The 19117-nt window shown below is 39.1% G+C and overlaps 1 protein-coding gene across 1 annotated transcript in view; it reads right to left on the reverse strand.

Annotated features, from left to right (window-relative positions):
• Positions 1-19117, reverse strand: part of CAP2 (cyclase associated actin cytoskeleton regulatory protein 2) — a 119524-nt gene that overhangs the window by 16863 nt on the left and 83544 nt on the right. Inside the window, exon 7 of the mRNA XM_007129169.4 lies at positions 15534-15639. Coding sequence (XP_007129231.3) covers positions 15534-15639 — 106 coding nt within the window. The remainder of the gene's footprint in view (positions 1-15533; positions 15640-19117) is intronic.

Genomic DNA, 19117 nt, shown 5'->3' on the forward strand with positions numbered 1-19117 from the left:
GTGTCCAAGTTGTTCTGGGATGGGGACCTGCCCCCACCCCCCCAGGGGACTGGAGATTTAAGGGCATTGCCTCTGGGTGTGATTTATTCTTAGATAAAATCTCATGGCAGAGGTAATGCACCAGGTTGTCTAGACTGAATGAGAAGTAGTGGGTCAGATCAAGCCTACAACCTCGGTTGCCTGTTGAGGGATCTGCTGCTTCTTATTCTCAACGGGATATGGGCCCTGTGGAAGACTAGCTAAGAGGGGAAAGGAGCACTGGCCAGGGGGCAGGTCTGGCCCAGCTCACACTGTGAGTTAAGGCCATGTAGGGATACAGACGGAAACTTCCAGTGGGCAACTCTGTCTCTGAGCCTGCACCAGGAACCTGAGAGGGTCCTAGGAGAGTCACAGGGGATAACCTTTAATTAGGTTGCAGACTGCATTCATTTCCTGGAATAGAGGCTCTGGGGTCAGATCTACACATACAGAATAAAAGACATTTAATAAAAGACGCTGTTCCCTTGCAAATTATCTGAGTATTTCCGGTCCTTCTAAAAGAACCCCTTAATAAAACAACCTTTTATGGTGTGTTTTACCCTAACAATTTTACTTCTACAGTGTAGAATTAAACTTCTAAAAACTCAGGACCTACAGAATTATGATATCCTGTGACTTGCACAAGGTCACACAGACTGGAAAGTAAAGGTGAGGTGAGGGCCGAAATTAAGGAAGTCGAAGGGGGAAAGGCTTAACCTGAGTGAAGGAGCAGCGATCTCCACACAGATGCTTTTTAAAGACGCTACCTTATCCTGACAAAATGAGTCTGAAGTATCTTAGACCCCGAACTGGAAACAAATGAAAAACACATTTTATTAAAGCCATTGTAACAATGGTTTCCAACTTAAAAAAAAAAAAAAAGCAGGCCATTTATGATTTTAAGTGGCCATATTTAGGGTGCAAGCATTCACTTATGTTGTAAGAACACAGCACAAAACCTAAAAATGCTACTTTTGAAAGCTCTATTAAGATTAATTTTGAGAACAGATGTTTGATTATTTACTTTTTTTTTTTTTTTGGAGTCGGGGTAGAGGCAGCACAAAGACTTTTTAAAACGTCTGCAAATCCCTTTCTCTAAATTAATTTCAACTGTCCTGGGAACAGCCACTTCCTCTGCCTTTAAATATATGAACTGTAACTATGAAATAATGAAACCATTGTATGTGGCATGTGGAAAGCTCATAATGTTTTGGTTATATATACTATATATATAAAATTCTATAACTGTATTACATGGAATATATTTATGTACTAATGTGCATCAGAATTTTTTCCATTAAATGTCACTTGAAATAATTACCTATCATTTTATTACTTTGGAATTTAGGTTTTATTCTGAAAGGGAAACTATTTCTAGCTCTTAAACGAAATCTCCACATTGTTTTGACACATGTAATTAACAACCACTTCTATCTCCCACAGCCCATACCACTGTCTTAGTTATCCAGTTAATTCAGCTACAGTCTAGCTTTGGATCTAAATTATCTACAAAAGGGACTCCAATTCTCCATTTTGTTGGGTCTGTTGAAAGTAGGACTAATAGACTACTTTTAGATGGAGGTTTTATGTCTTTGTGACAAAATTAAGCAAAAAAGTGAAACACAGCTGTTTAGGCAAAAAAAAAACAAAAAAATCAGCTACAAAGAAAAGTTTTCCATCTAAGATTTTCTATTTAGGAGTTACATTTTTGGGGAATTTTCAACTTTCACCTTTTAAAGTCAATGTTTTTCAAATTCAGCAATAGGGGTAGCAGATGATTTGGTCTAAATAGAACCTCTTTAATAGACTGAAAGTCAATTAGAATAAGTAGGCTCGTTTGTCCATTCCACATTTGCCTAGAGCTACCTTGCAAGGATCTGGGTATATGATGAAGAAGTAGGCATATGCCTTGTTTGTTAAGAAACTCATAATCTAGTGGGAGTGTCGAGTGCACAAAATAGTAGTTGCAGATGCAGTTTGATATGTGTCGTATGTCACATGAACAGGAACACTGGGAGCACAAAGGAGGGTGTGGCCAGCTCTCCTCGGGACAGTGGGGTCAGGAGAGCCAGAAAATGACTTAGGCCGGGGCCACACCATAGAATGCTCTGTAGAGGACACAGGTCATATAAGGAGAGACTGAGGAAGAAATGTATATACATGTAACATTGATCTCCAACTTTAAGAACAGGCCTGGCAACCTACATCTTGGTGTGTGTTTTTCCCAGTTTCTTAAAAGGCAGAGAGAGACCAAGAAAATCAAAATCACCCCTGTGACAGTCTCTTGGAACAGATGGATTCTGTCCCTCACAGAAGAGCTCTTGTTACGATGTTTCTTCTATAAAACTAGCTTAGTGATAGTGATATTTTGAGCCACAGTCTTTACGTATTTGTGGAGATCATAGATAAAGCTACAAAATGAAACAGCTGACATGCAGTGGCACTGTTTATGGGTTTCCTGCCCACCCCCCATCCTTTCCTTATGGCCACCACCTCAATTCCCCTTCACGCACACACACAGATGGCTGTCTTCAGTTTCTTGGTCAGGTTCTCTCTTTTGCTGTCCATCTCAGAGACAGCCTGGTCCATTAATCACCTGGCTTACACTTAATGCTTTCCAGGTACATTACATGTGCCCAATTACACACTTTAAAAGTGTTTATTAGGGACTTCCCTGGTGGGACAGTTGTTAAGAATCTGCCTGCCAATGCAGGGGACACGGGTTTGATCCCTGGTCCAGGAAGATCCCAAATGCCACGGAGCAACTAAGCCAGTGCACCGCAACTACTGAGCCTGCACTCTAGAGCCCGCGAGCCACAACTACTGAGCCTGCATGCCACAACTACTGAAGCCCACACGCCTAGAGTCCATGCTCCGCAACAAGAGAAGCCACTGCACCACAACGAAGAGTAGTCTCTGCTCGCCACAACTACGGAAAGCCTGCATGCAGCAAAAAAGACCCAACGCAGCCGAAGATAAATAAATAAATAAATAAATAAATAAAGCATTTAAAAATCACAAAGCCAGTTCAGTCACAAATACACTTAGACTGATTACTTTAACCTGCTAAAACTATAGGACTTCACAGTGTTTTACAACTGAGCCTTTTGGCCAATGCTGTTTATTAGTTTTTCCAAAGATGAAGAATCTCAAATGATCTTAATGTAACATGGCATATAAATAGGATAATGATAAACCTCTCACATACCACAAAAGGAGGGAGGGATTAAAAGAAAGAACTACAGTTTCAGAACTAAAGACTAACTTTCTATGTACATAAACTAGTTTTCATAGCAGTAAAAATACTTCACAAATTCATGGTTTAGGGTTTGTTTATATTTTAAACATCAAAACTAGTTTCTTTCTATTTTCTGAAAGGTGTACTTAGATCAAGAACTCGGTGAAATTGATACATTTCCAAATTTGTCAATTTCTATAAATACGTACAAATTTTACATTCATCTTTATACCACACTTTTATTGGCAGACAACCATTTTCGAGAGAAAAGATCGCACATAAACGAACAGATAATCATCCTGTACAACCTGAGTATAAACCAAAGTGAATTTGTGACTTTAATCTCTGTTCTCTTATTTTTATCACTTCCTATAATTTTTAGACTTCTGCCAATGAAAACAAAGTTTCTGGGGGCCTTTCCAAGAAAACAGAATTGTTAAAAAATATTACAATGAAGAGCTATATAATATTTTAAGCATATGTTTATTAATAATTTTTTAAAAGTCAATTTAGGGAATATTTCCTATTTCATCTATGGTAACAGAATACTACTCGAATTTCAAGTTTCCATAAAAATACCAAGGGTACTTATATAACAGCAAAATAAAAAGATGGTCCCACAACTATGAAGGAAATGTAAGGCCCATTTTGATCACTTTTCTTCAGAGGCAAGACACCAAACTCCCTTAGCCCAAGATAGAGGTACAAGAGGAAAGGTAATGAAAAACCCAAATCTCATGGTTTCGCCAATGACTTCTGATGGTTTCCTCATCCCCATTCTCCCCACCCTCCTGGGGTCTCTGTATGTTATTCCTTTGATAATCTGGAGAGATGTGAAATATGGCGGTAGATGAAAAAAGAACAAGACACAGAGTCCCTTCAGAGAAGGAAAAACAGCTTTAAATTGGAAAACAGCCTGAGAATACCTTACACAGTCTATATCAATTTGTGGAAACCAGTAACTTAGTGTTTTATGCTTATTGTTTCCTAATTTATAGATCTGGATGTGGCCCTTCAAAAAACATAGGTGGTGATTCCTCTTTTACCTGCCCAAAGCAGAGATGTTTGATAACAGCAAACCAAGCCCTCAGAGCAGATTCCAGAGAATATGTTGAACACAATCTAATTTGCTCAAGTGACCCAGCTATTTTGCATAAATTGTCTTCATAAGTAGCTTTAATGATTGGTTTGGCCTTTTTTTTTGCTACTGCTCTGTGGACCAAATCTGGGATTCCCAGATTGTTTTTTTTTTTTTTTTTTCTTGTGGTATGCGGGCCTCCCTTTGTTGTGGCCTCTCCCGTTGCGGAGCACAGGCTCCGGACGCGCAGGCCCAGCGGCCATGGCTCACGGGCCCAGCCGCTCCGCGGCATGTGGGATCCTCCCAGACCGGGGCGCGAACCCGGCTCCCCTGCATCGGCAGGCGGACGCGCAACCACTGCGCCACCAGGGAAGCCCCTCCCAGATTGTTTTTTATTCTTGTCTGCCAGCATTGGCAGCTTGAAAATATAATTTCTCATAAAAAAAGGAAATATAAAATTAAATTTTCCATGGGAAAGATTTCCAGAGTTAAAGACAGCAGAATATACCCATCAAAGGGACAAACTATAGACAGCCAACAGTTTTAAGACCAAGAGTGATGTGTGGCTTGAATCATCTGGACTGGGACTTCATTCGGCCAGAAAAGTCTTAGATCTGAGCTATCACTGAATTAAAGCTTCTGTTTTGCTTTTGGATTTTAGGATCATAGAGAAATAACTGTATTTCTTAAATTATCCATACTTGGTAAACGGCAGAGGTGGGGAGTGAGGCAAAGTGATAGCTGTTATAAAGATGATTTACATTTGGCTCTGTATTATTTACATTATTTACTTAGGAAAAAATAAAAAAATAGAAGCATCAGCATCTCCTGAGGTTTATAGCTGAGGCGCACTAAAGACAAAGTAACTTTTGCCTCAATTTCAGTTCCAAATTTTGCAGGAAAGGTCTGGGAAAGTGCCTGTGATTAGCTCAGCTTGTATCAAGGGTGCAACCTGGACCAATAAATCTGGACTTTGCTCTATGTTATATTCTATGAAGGGTTTGTTTTACCTTTAGAAGACAATCTGCACCTTCCCTCCATCCCTTCTTAAGAAAACCTTTTCACTTAATCTAATATTAGCTTGTATTTCCTGAGTTTATACCAACTGGGAATTAGGGGCATGCAGATGGCAAGGGACAAGTGCAGGGAAGGCATTTGCCATTGCCTATAAGAAAATGCATTGTACATTTCCATTACCGTCATTTGATATAAGAAATAAAGGAACAGTATTTACGTGGCTCTTAAACAATGAATGAACACAATCTGTAGTTAGTGGAATAAGCCTCTGGAAATTTCACTGTGAAGAAATGCAATTACCAACTACTGTGTTCAATTTAGCAAAAGTGTTTGGACGTTGTCTGTATTTAAGGCCCTGTACCAGTCACTGCTGCAGATCCCATGCAGAATGAGAAAGAACCCTGCTTTCAATGAGCTCACAGCCTCAGAGGAGAGAAAAGACACTTCCATGCTCCCTGACAGCAGGCAACTGGCTCTTAGCCTTCATGTTTCTGCTCAGGTTGTGCCTTTGTTTGGAAGGCTCTTCCCCAATTTACTATCTGGAAAACTCTTACATACCCTTCAAGGCTCAACTCAAAGTTCTCTTCTTTTTGTAGGTTTTCTGGAACTCTCCTAAGAGGAAATTTTCTGTTTCGCTATTGCAAGGGCTCATTAGGAACACCCTTATTATGATACTTCACATTATATCGTAATTATTTGCCTGTGAATTTGGGTTTGGTCATGTCTTGAGCACGAGCTCTGAAGAGTCACTCATTATTCATCTTAATGTCACCAGTAATGCACCCAGTGCCTGAAACGTGGTAGGTGCTTCATAAATATTTGCCGAAATGAATAAGTAACTGCTTTATAAGGTAGAAAGTGCTAAGCATCATAAAAGAAGTACAGATTTTAAGAAGTACTACAGAGGTTCTGTGGAGGAAAAGGATAACTTCCAGCTTGGAAGGGCATGGTAATAAGCAAGGGAGGTCAGAGAGGCTTCTGGGAGAGAAGACCATTCGAAATAGACCTTGAAGGATGGATGAGTCAGATTTGACACAGGGAAGCAAGAGGAAGGGGATTCCAGGAGGAGGGTACATGAACATTGTCATTACAACAAATAAATGCAACTGAATTGTTAGCAATCACACAAGAACTTACAGATACACATAAATACTGTCTTTCAAAGCATTAGCTTCTGATGCGACACACTTGTTTAATAAAACTACCAGTATTCAAAACTTTCCTTTAGGACTGCCTTCAGACCTGTTTACAAAAACACACATACCAAATAATCACTCATGCCTTTGTATTCTGCTCTTTTTGACTGAAAAGAGTATTACTTGAATTAATCCTTCTCCAAAGAGGGTCTCAATGGTATTTGGCCATTTGAAAAGATAAAATTCACTTGTAAAGAAGGAAGGCTTGCTATCACTTAGTATCCTAAAAAGGATGGGCCAAAAATTTCATCTGCCATTGCCTTGCTCACTGGAGGTGGGGAGGGACAGGGAGGTGGATAAAGCCATACAGCCCTGGCAGCAATTACTGGGAGGCCCAGCCTCAGGCAGTGGAGGCTTTGAGGCATTCCCCAGGGAGTTAAGAGGTTGGACCCAGAGGCGTGGCACCTCAGGGATGAATGAAAACTCGGGGTGGAGGGGTGGCGGTGGGGCATTGTGGCTCGCTCTGGGCTGGGACTGACCGCGCCGAGTTCAAAGTCTCCTCCTATCCAGGCACCCCCAGCTCTGCTCTGGAGAGCACCTCTGCCTGCACCTTTAAACCACAGCCTCCCGACTTTCCTAAGAGGGGTTGGAGGAGAGAGTAGTCAACAGGACAACCCCAATTACACCACTGCCTTCAACACTATGCCTTAAAGAATTTTAAATGAACACACCTTAATTAAAATATTCCCAAGGTGATGGTTTAAATAAATTAGGAACATTTGTTAACTTGCTGGCCCCCAGGTTTAGAGAGTTTGAGTTCTTGGTTATAAAAAAGTCCTAGTAAATAAAATAATCTTCATCATTAAATTAGGCAGTTTTAAAAGCCAATACTGTGTGATTTACGGAGAGAATAAATACTCTAAAAACATTTATGTATTCTTATCAACTAGCAATAAAACTCAAAGGTATTTATGAGATAATAAAAATAGTCCTAAATATAAAAAGCTTGCTTACAGCTTCATAGTACAGCTAACTCTAAACTACTGTGTATGAAATTGTAGATATTTATTTCTGACCTACACTTACTCTACTGAAGATATAGCAAAGGTAAAAATAAAACCCACATATAATCCCCAAACTTCAAAGGGCAGAAATTGAAGCTATAAGCAATAATGCATCAAGTCAGACACCTGGTCCATAAGTAATGAAGAGATCATTACACAAAATCTTTTTGCTCCATGATTCTATCAAACTGCATCTACCTCCAGCCCTTCAGAAATTGCATTCTAAAGGTCACTAATAAGATAGATGTTGGCAGCCTTTTTCTAACCTTACCCTCCCCAGATTGTCACAGTTGATCAGCCAACCCATTGTTCTTAGAGCTTTGAGACCCTTGGCTCCTAGTTCTCCTCCTTTTTCTTGTCTTTGTCTCTTTGATTGATTTATTCCATTCTTAAGTAACAGGGTCCCCCCAGGTTTTATCCTTCATCATATTCTTTTTTCTATCTTCTCTTCTGTTTATCACCTCTAGGTCTCCCCCTTCAGTGCATTTCAGACCTGCATTTCACCTGCCCGCTCCACCGCCCCATCTAGATGGACACCTCACCTGTGCCTCAAATGCAACATGGTGAAAACTCAGGTGAATATTTTTCTTGCTTCTCTACCAGCTCCTCCTGTTGATATCCCTATTTTTACTGATGTTACTATTATTCTCCCAGACTTCCAGATTGGAAACTTTGTGTTTAGATTTGATTTCTCTCTCTCTTTTTGTCCTCCAACTCAGTGTCCATTTCATCTCTTGCATTCCATTGCCACTGTCACACTCAAGGTCACATACTCATTATCCCATCCTTGGCATCCACTAAAGTCTCCTAACATGTATTAGGGCCTCTAGTCTCTCCCCTTTTCCATTTATCCTGAACAATTACTAGATCATTATTTATAGTAACTTTCTGCTTAAACACCTATGGTGTACCCCTATGTTCAATGCACCATTATTTACAATAGCCAAGATATAGAAGCAACCTAAGTGTCCATCAACAGGTGAATGGGTAAAGAAGATGTGGTAAGAAAAAGATATCAAGTATATACAATGGAATATTACTCAGCCATAAAAAATGAAATCTTGGGACTTCCCTGGTGGTCCAGTGGGTTAAGACTCCACACTCCCAAGGCAGGGGCCCAGGTTCGATCCCTGGTCAGGGAACTAGATCCCACATGCATCCCACAACTGAGACCCGGCACAGCCAAAATAAATAATAAATAAATAAATATTTAAAAAATGAAATATTGTCATTTGTGACAACATGGATGGATCTAGAGGGTATTATGCTAAGTGAAATAAGTCAGAGTAAGAAAAATACTATATGATCTCACTTATATGTGGAATCTAAAAAACCAACGAAACAAACATACAAAACAAAATGAAACAGACTTATAGATACAGAGAAAAAAACAGGTAGTTGCCAGAGGGGAGGGGGATAGTGGTAGGAAAAATAAGTGAACAGGGTTAAGAGGTACAAACTTACAGTTATAAAATAAATAAGCCACAGGGATGTAATATGCAGCACAAGGAATATGGTTAATAATATTGTAATAACTTTAGGAAATGATAGTTACTAGACTTATTGCGGTGAACATTTCGTAATGTATGCAAAGGTCAAATCACTATGTAATACACCTGAAACTACCATAATATTGTACATCAACTTTGTTTCAATTAAAAAAAAAGCCTGTGGGGAAGGAAAAAACCCTGCACACCACATATGGACCCATCTTCTTAGGATAACACATAAGGATTCCACCATATGGTCCCAATTTGCCTTTCTGGCCTCATCTCTTGCCATGTTCAGCTCTGCAAAACTAACCGCTTTTCTCTCAAAGTACTTAGTTCATGTCCTTTGTGCCCAATTCTCTGCTGAATTCTCTGCTAAGAACTGCCCTTTTCTTTACTGTCTGCCTAGGGAACTCCTACTGTCCTTCAAGACCCAAATCAGTACACCTGAAACTAATATAATATTATAAATCAACCACACTTCAATAAAAACAAAACTAAAAACCATAACAAAACAAAACAAGACTCATATCAAATGTGGCCCTTTGTTGCCCTTCCTGCCCACCCAGAAGTCTAATTAGCAAGGTTTATTTTCCAACATGGCCTTGTATTGTTATTTATTTTTTTGCATTGTAATTAAAACCTGCTGCTTGATGGCAGAAACTGTAGCATTAATACAATGTCTGGTGTGTGCTTTGTACAAGGTGGGTATCCAATAAATGGTTATTAAGTAAATGAATTACTAAACAAATGAATGAGTAAAAACTAATGGTCTTCCTTGAGTCTCCCACAAATTGGACTCCTTTGGTTCAGCATGACTATACTAGAGCAGTGCTTTTCAAATTTTAAAATGCATATAAATCACCTGGGGAAATCTTGTTAAAATGCAGGTTCTGATTCAGGTCTGGGGTGATGTTTGAGATTCTGCGTTTCTAACAAGTTTCCAGATTGCTGCTGGCCCTAGCATGCTATTCACCCTATTCTATCATGTTGTATCATTTTAATGTTCTTCAGCTAGAATGTAAGTTTCTGTGGACAGGAACTGTGTCTACTGTGTCACGTACCCATCCTGTATTCTCAGCACCTTGCTGAGAAGCTGGTGCATAGAAGGTGGGTGCCTAAGCAATGTCTGTTTAATTTCTGTAGTCTCTTTCAGGCTGAACTCAGAGCTGTTTCCAACCTAACTTCATTATCTGTGTGTTTAGAGCTCCTTTGTTAGTCAACGACACCCCTAACTCCCTCTGAGCAGTCTGGATCTCTTCCAGAGGAGAACGAAAGGAACTGGCTACCCAAAGCCCCCAAAGGGAGCTAAAAACCCAGGAGTGATGACTAGACTGACCACCGATATGGTCAGGTAGACTGGAGAGACCCACTCTCCATAGACCCATAGAGGTATTCAGTGAGCTTGTGGTCTAGACAAACAACACACCAGCTGAGGTTTCACCTATTCTCCTTGATTAATAAACCTAAGGCACAGGTTTGGTACAAGGTCTAAATGAAAATTTTGCTATAAAAGATTGAGGACAGTTTTTGCTTGTAAAAATCAAGAGGAAACCAAAGAAGCCAGAAGACTTGAAAACTTACAAGACATACATATTTAATCATGTGCTACAGAGTCTACATTATTTATGAGTCAGGATACCCTCTGGCTGTGTTTTAATTTGATCACCAGCAAACTGTTAAACTTTTGCTTTGTTAATGGACATTTGGCCTTTACACTGAGAAACAGGCTGAAAAGAAATATCTACCTGGAGGAAAAGGAGTGATCATAGAGTGTCCTGCTTTGAGAAAAATCAAACCCCGCCTTGTCTATAATTGTGACCACTTCCAGTGATTTCATTTACTGGAGGTTCAGGGGAGGTTAGGATGGATGACAACTTGTGTATAGATTTTAAAAATCCACATTATCAGTAGAAAGAATTACATCACCACAACATAAGACTTTATACACATCCATCTATGTGTAGTTTTATTCTATTCTACAAATAATTATACCCTGTTTGTTCTCAAAACTAATTTGGAAAGACACATAAAAGGACAAAAATATGTCAACAAATTTCACACCAGAAAGTTAAGAAAACAACCACACTGTATCCTATTCACAGAACTATCTTCATGACCTTTTCCTGGCCAGATCTACAGCGAACAGAATAAAAGTTGGAATGCTGATCTGGACAATTCATAAAAAGAATCAGTTATTTCGGTCATTATAAGCATAAAGATCAGGCCTCTGTCCTTCAGCTTAAGTTATCTGATTTGCAGGAACTGCCAACGAATATTACAAATCTGACCAACTGCAAGTGATGATAAATAATAGTGTCTCTACTGGGTTCCTGCCAAGAGATCAATTTATTCAACAAAGTGCATTTGAAACCCAGGGCTGAGGAAACTATGTAAATTAATATGGAAAAGGGTTCCCAATAATTAAACTAACTGAAAACTGCAAGTCATTTCTGGTACAGAGTCTTTCCAGTCCATGGTCATGTGAAAAAAAGCTGACAGAATGAGAAGATTCCATTTACCACAGTAAATGTAACAAGAAATTCCAGATAGATTACTCCACAGCTGCTTCCTCCCCCAAAACGCACCCACCCCGACGCCAGCACACTTGTGCACACACATGGACCCTCTCTCCAATCACTGTCCTGAAAAATTGCTGGCCTCAAAGATTTACATTTTGTGGAACAACTGAAGGCCACAACAGTTGCCTGGCACAGCTGCAGTCTGAACACAAAGGCTAGGAGGTGGAAACAGCAAGTTCAGTTCCAACTGTTAACTCAAGGGAAAGGGCATTTCTTAGAGCAATGCAAGCTTGGAAACTCAGTCTAGAGCAGCATGCTGTTGGTCACTAACACCCCATAGAGCTCAAATCTCAAAATCCAATCTGAAAACAGAAGAAAACAATGGTTACTCAAAATACTTGAGATGTTAAGTCGCCATAAGCTTTTTGACTTTGTCCATTGAGATGGAATGCATTTCTTAAAACTTCTGAATATTGCAGTGACAATGAATGCCAACACCCCACCTTTCTGCATACTTTTTGCAGACTTGTGATAAGTGGGCAAATAAATGAAATGATTTTTATTTATTTTTTCCTCCCAAAGGCTATTTGATCAGATAATTCTAATAGCCTTTTCCCTCTTCTTTGCAATAACGCCGTGATACTGGCTGTAATTGTTTATGAGTTATTTTGCCGGTATGTCAACAGGCCATAGTAAATGAGAAGAAATCAGTATGATTTATTCTAGGGATTATGTTTTGGAATCTTTCATATAGTTTCTTTAGAAGAAGATTAAAATATTAGGAAATACATTTCTATGCATGTATCTTAAAGTTTGTCAAAAGATTTTGTATATATGATGTTATCACTGAACCAACATTTTCTTACCTTTAGAAGAAGAAGATTAAAATATTAGGAAATATATTTCTATGCATGTATCTTAAAGTTTGTCAAAAGATTTTGTATATATGATGTTATCACTGAACCAACATTTTCTTACATAATCATTCCTCACTTTTAATATCTGGCTAAAACTTTATCATACTACTTTTCCATGAAAGAAGTGAAGTAGATGCTCTGCTTTATAACAATTACCATTTTAAATAGAACTTGCCCATAACATGTGCTCAATAAATAATAGCTGTTATTATTATCATGGCAATCTATACCTCCTAATGTATGCTGTAAGGATTATATTTTAAATAAATAAATAAATATTTATATTTATATAACATTTATGTTTTATAACATGTTTTTCAAAATGTGGGATGTGACCCATTAGTGGATCATGGAATCAATTTAGTGGGTCTCAGCCAGGATTTTATTAAAAAATGAAGTAAAACACAAAAGAAAATATCTGAATGCATTCCGTGTGGTGAAAGAAAGTATTGTTTTGTGAAACTTGTTTTAGTATTGTGAGAAGGGTGTGTGTGTGTGTGTAAAATATATTTCTTACTTTGGGTTGCCTTTAAAAGTTTCAAACTCGTTACAAAGCATATATTTCTAACGAACATTATGAAAAGATAGGTGTTCACTCTAGAACAAAGGAAAACAACTACATTTATTTATCTGTAATAATCGATCCTTCTTTTTTATATTCAAAACATAATTACTCAGCTTTGTACATTGCATTAAAGGTATTCAAACCATTTAAAAAGTAATTTTCTGTTCATTTTCCATGGGCACTACTGGAGACTTAATAGGCCAGTGTCTGTTGACATGATTATTTTCCACAAATGGATTCTCATTCCTTTTCCATTTATCTACCATGAAATAATAAGACATCCAAGGACTCTAGATGTTTAGTTTTCTATTTTCTCATGATGTCCTATCTCCATGGCAAACATGTGACAATTCCCCTTTATGACAAATTGATCTATAACAAAACAGCATCTCGTTTGAAATGTATGAAAAATAATTCCAAGTAGTCTACACAAAGACCCACTTACCTCCACACATACCCTTCCATATTAAAACCCTTCAAATGTTTATGAACTCTCTTTACAGAATCATAATGTTGTGGGCAGAAGAAAAATAATCAACTTACTGTATCTTGCATTTCTTATGGAGAAAACAGGCAAAGTAGAAAATAAAAAGAAGCACCAGTCTTTAGAGGTCAGTGTTAACATTTGTACCACAAGTGTTGGGGAACAAGTGTAGAAGTCCTACACTGCTTTGAAAAATCACAAACTCTGCCTTGGTATTGAGCCTGTGCTACTGAAAGCAACGTTCTGTGTGAAGGTTAGTTGCTGGTTATGACTGTGGGGGAGGGAGGGTTCTACCTTTAAACTGAGTTCACAAATATGCCACTTCATCTTCTCAACATTTACTCTGGTTAGACCATCCACTGTGACAACTGAGAGGTAACATTCATTTCTAATGGACTGAAGTTTCCATGGGAAGCCTTTTTATAGCAAGTGCAGAGATTTTAAAGAGCAAGGATGATCCTAAGAGTACCCTAATTCACAATTTAGTTCAAACTATTTACTGAGTACTTACTCCATGCCAGGCACTATGCGAGGGGCTGGAGACAGAGATGAGTTTCCAATCCAGTGGGAGAGCTCCAAAGACACACAAAAAATTACAGTTCTATATGTAAAGGGATATAACTGAGGTATACTGAAGATATGAAGGAGGCATAGAGGAGAGCCATCAAACCAGACAGGGCACCAACGGAGATCAATGGAAGTTTCTTTTTTGGGGGGGCCAACCTGTATAGCCTGCAGGATCTTAGTTCCCTGACCAGGGATTGAACCCAAGCCCACGGCAGTGAAAGCACCAAGTCCTAACCAGTGGACCATCAGGGAACTGCCCTCAATGGAAGTTTCTTAAAGAGATGATGTTGGAACTGAGTCTTGGGGAAGAGGGTTCCCCAGGGAACTCAGGTCATACAGCATGATACATGTTCAGGACATCACAATAAAGGTTAAACAATATGAGACTTGCAAATTTTGAAACAATGACATTTTGATTTGGTTCAGTCTAAGCACTGCATGTGTTCAGAATTCCACAAGTAGTTTGGTAGTGCTGGGCCAGTGAGATGGGGAAGACAGGAGAGACAAGGTGAAGAAGAGGGCAAAAGTCAGATTAGAATCTCATGCGGGAATTCAAGTCGGAACAGACACGGGTGGGATTTTATCCTAGGACTAGGATACCATTCAAAGCACTAGGATTACCGAAGTATTGAAACATATTACTTAGTAAACTTTAAAATGCCAAAAGGGAAATTTAAAACATTTTAAAAACATTCTATTTGTAATTCTACCTTCTTTAAATTATAGCTATTTTCAAATCTTCTTGTTTCCTTCGATTTTACTCACACAGTTTCTTAATACATACGCCGTCTTGGTGCTCGTAACTTTTGCATTCTACTTTATCACTCAACATTGACTGGTAAATCATTTCCCATGTAACCACCATATGTGGTATTGTAATGACCCCAGAGTATTTCACTGGGTTCTTCTGACAACTCAACCATTTTCTTTTTCTGTGTCATATAGGCAGTTTCCAGACTTTCCTATGACAATGCATTTTCATAAGCAGCTTCTGCATGTATATATATATATATTTTTTTTTTAACATCTCGGTTGGAGTATAATTGCTTTACAATGGTGTGTTAGTTTCTGCTTTATAACAAAGTGAATCAGTTATACATATACATATGTTCCCATATCTCTTCCCTCTTGCGTCTCCCTCCCTCCCACCCTCCCTATCCCACCCCTCTCGTGGTCACAAAGCACAGAGGTGATCTCCCTGTGCTATGAGGCAGCTTCCCACTAGCTATCTAATTTACATTTGGTAGTGCATATATGTCCCTGCCACTCTCTCACTTCGTCACAGCTTACCCTTCCCCCTCCCCATGTCCTCAAGTCCACTGCATGTATATTTTATCTTATGCTTTCCTTGAGGTAAATTCTAAAATTGCCAGGCTACCAAGAATGAACAGTTTTATGACCTTTTGTTACTCAGGTGGAAGAGGGCTGGGTACTTACTGTTTTGCTCCAAGTAAGGCCTGTAGTGTGGTGTTCCTTGATGTATGCTTGAAGCTCACTCCATATGTTCAAATATGACTTTACCCAATCCACATGGCGTAAATCACTTTGTCATAAAAGAGAGTGAAAGAGAGCGGATTTAGGATCTATTTAAAGACATGGGGGAGCACATGGCAATCCAGTAACTAAGGCTCCAGATGACCCTGAAACAACTGTCTTTCTAGACCAGTCAGTGTGGACTGATTCCAAAAAGAACCTTGAAAGGATGGTGGTCCTGGTCTCCCCTGAGAGGAGCTGAGTGCCCTGAGCTCCAGTGTGGAGCAGACAGGCCCACGGAGAGAGCATCCACCAAACTTAGTCCATCCTCGTGTCATCTCTCACGGAAAGATGAACAGGGAGGGGAGACCATTCCTCTCTGCACTGCTTCTGATGCAAAATGAAAACCATGCACTTTCAGGCAGGAGAATGGTACAGAGAAGAAAAGAAGTCCTTTGGTTTGTTTTCTAATAATTTATAGAATTATTTGGTTGAAAGTGTAACCAAATTGGAGAATTTTGGGCTGATAAGGAAAGTTGCTATAGTAAGAAAAATGACTTCCTACAAATGGGTAACACTCAATACTTCTAAAGGGACAGTCACTTAAATTACTTCAATTTGATACTCATAATGACAAATGCAAGCAAGGCAGGGCATGACTTGTATTTTACTCCAATTTTACTGAACCAAGAAGTGGCAAAATGTTAATCCAACTTTTAAAGCTGGATTAATATACAGGATTGGCAGAACTGTTAGAAATATTAAATTTATAGGTAGGCAAAAATAGTTGCATTTCCTTTGGATTATTTCCACTCACACATTTTTTCCTACTTTGCATAAAGTGGTGGTAAATGAGAAAATGATGAAATCTCAGTTAACAAAAATTTAATCACAAACCTGGGCCATTAATCTGAAGACAATCACGGAAGGAAATCTCTATTATTCAAGCTCTTGTCAGTAATGACTTGTCTCTGGACATATTTTGTTTTCCTTGAAAAGCTCTAAGTACCACGAGCATGTTTAGAATCCCATTGTATTAAGTCATGCCATTTAAGAAAAGGGAAATGGGGAACTGAAGTCATAATTATCTGCCCCTCAAAGAGGAAAAACATGAGTGTGATTCTGTTCTACATCTTTAGATTTACTGACTATAATGATCAAATCTATGAAATATTTCATTGTCACTTTCTCACTTTTACAATCAAAACCCAAACCCATATATTTATATATATGGTCATTTAATACATACATGTGCATATGTACAGGTGTATGTATGTATAACAGACGTCTGTAGGCATTCTAGAAAAAGCAGGCTGCACGTTCAGTACACTTCTATTAAAAAGTTTAACAAAGGATGAAGTCCAAACCTGCATAGGCAAATTCATTTTTCTTTTAACTATTACAGTATGATTTTAACTTGAAGAAAGTTCTAGCAAAGCTTGTAATAAGGCATAACAATATCCTGAAGTCAGTTTCTAAGAGACAACAAATTGAGAAGGACTCAACTATACCTCCAGAGCTGCAAACCCAGCCTCATTTCTGCTTCCCCTGTAAGAAGCTACGGGACGGACGTGTGACTTTTAATGATTATGACTCAGAGAGATCTTACCTCTAGAAAGTCAGAATAATTAACCTGCTCTATTCATTTATTGAAAAAGAGCCAAGCAACCAGTCAAGCCAGTCGAAAAGGCTGCACAGATGCACAGTCCACTGGCCACAGCCCTTCTGCGTAAACTACAAGGAAGCCTGCCTTTCACCTCCTCCACCCACGGGCCTGTCAAGTAGGCAGCAATGAGCCTGCTTCACTGGCGATGCCTCATCAATGAGTCTGCAACACCCCACAGCCCTCACTGAGCTCACACAGAAGGAAGACACAGCCGGCTTGGGTGCACCCATAAATGGGTGTTGGGTGAGTGGTTGTGGAGTATTGTGCTTGCTTTGGGTTATGGATCCTGGAAGCTCACCGGTGACTTGGGACTGGTCTGGCTACTTGTGGAACTGAGGTGAATAAATCCACACCCGTGGCTGCATTTCCCCAGCATATTACACACTCTTCAGGTGGTCCATTAAGTTTAAATGAATTGTCCTTGATGCTGTCAGAAGTACATTTTCTACTTAACAGCTGCCATTGAGGAGCAAATACTACACTCTCTTTGTATATGTACAAAAAAGTGGAACCCCTAACCCTCTTGGCAATACTACCACCTGGGGAGAATCACTCACACCCATGGGCCCAAGATACACTCAAGTAGGGACTGGGAGGAGGATAGGAGCTGATGAACTGAGATAAAAACAAAAATGGCCTCCAAGGGTGATATGCAAAAAGGCAGAGACTCAGGTGTCTTGAATAGGCACCTCTGTATATTCCGAGAAAAGACTAGGTAAAGAGGTCTTTTATGATGTCGAAGTCGTCATGGGCTGTTCAGGCTGACATATTTTTGCAACTTAAGCTTGTTCTTTCCTGAACTGCTATTTTTATGTGAGCAGAGCAGACTGTCTTGCATTTCTTTTTTTTTAAATTTTTTAATAGATCTTTATTGGAGTATAATTGCTTCACAATTCTGTGTTAGTTTCTGTTGTACAACAAAGTGAATCAGCCATGTGCATACATATATCCCCATATCCCCTCCCTCTTGCGTCTCCCTCGCACCCTCCCTAACCCACCTCTCTAGGTCATCGCAAAGCACCGAGCTGATCTCCCTGAGCTATGCTTCTGCTTCCCACTAGCTAACTATTTTACATTTGGTAGTGTATATATGTCAATGCTACTCTCACTTTGCCCCAGCTTCCCCCTCCCCCGCCGTGTCCTCAAGTCCATTCTCTATGACTATGTTTTTATTCCTGCCCTGCCACTAGGTTCCATCAGTACCATTTTTTATTTTTATTTTATTTTTGATTCCATATATACATGCCAGCATACAGTGTTTGTTTTTCTCTTTCTGACTTCACTCTGTATGACAGACTCTAGGTCCATCCATCTCACTACAAATAATTCCATTTAATTTCTTTTTATGGCTGCGTAATATTCCATTGTATATATGTGCCACATCTTCTTTATCCATGCATCTGTCCATGGACATTTAGGTTGGTTCCATGTCCTGGCTATTATAAATAGTGCAAATAAATAGTAAATAGTGTAAATAGTTTCATTAGGTCCCATTTGTTTATTTTTGTTTTTATTTTCATTACTCTAGGAGGTGGGTCAAAAAAGATCTTGCTGTGGTTTATGTCAAAGAGTGTTTTTCCTATGTTTTCTCCTAAGAGTTTTATAGTGTCTGGTCTTACATTTAGGCATTTAATCCATTTGTAGTTTATTTTTGTGTATGGTGTTAGGGAGTGTTCTAATTTCATTCTTTTACATGTAGCTGTTCAGTTTTCCCAGCACCACTTATTGAAGAGGCTGTCTTTTCCCCACTGTATGTTCTTGCCTCCTTTGTCATAAATTAGGTGACCATAGGTGTGTGGGTTTATCTCTGGGCTTTCTATCCTGTACCATTGATCTACATTTCTGTTTTTGTGCCAGTACCATACTCTCTTGATTACTGTAG

Source organism: Physeter macrocephalus, chromosome 18, assembly GCF_002837175.3.
Source record: "Physeter macrocephalus isolate SW-GA chromosome 18, ASM283717v5, whole genome shotgun sequence".
Taxonomy (NCBI): Eukaryota; Metazoa; Chordata; class Mammalia; order Artiodactyla; family Physeteridae; genus Physeter; species Physeter macrocephalus.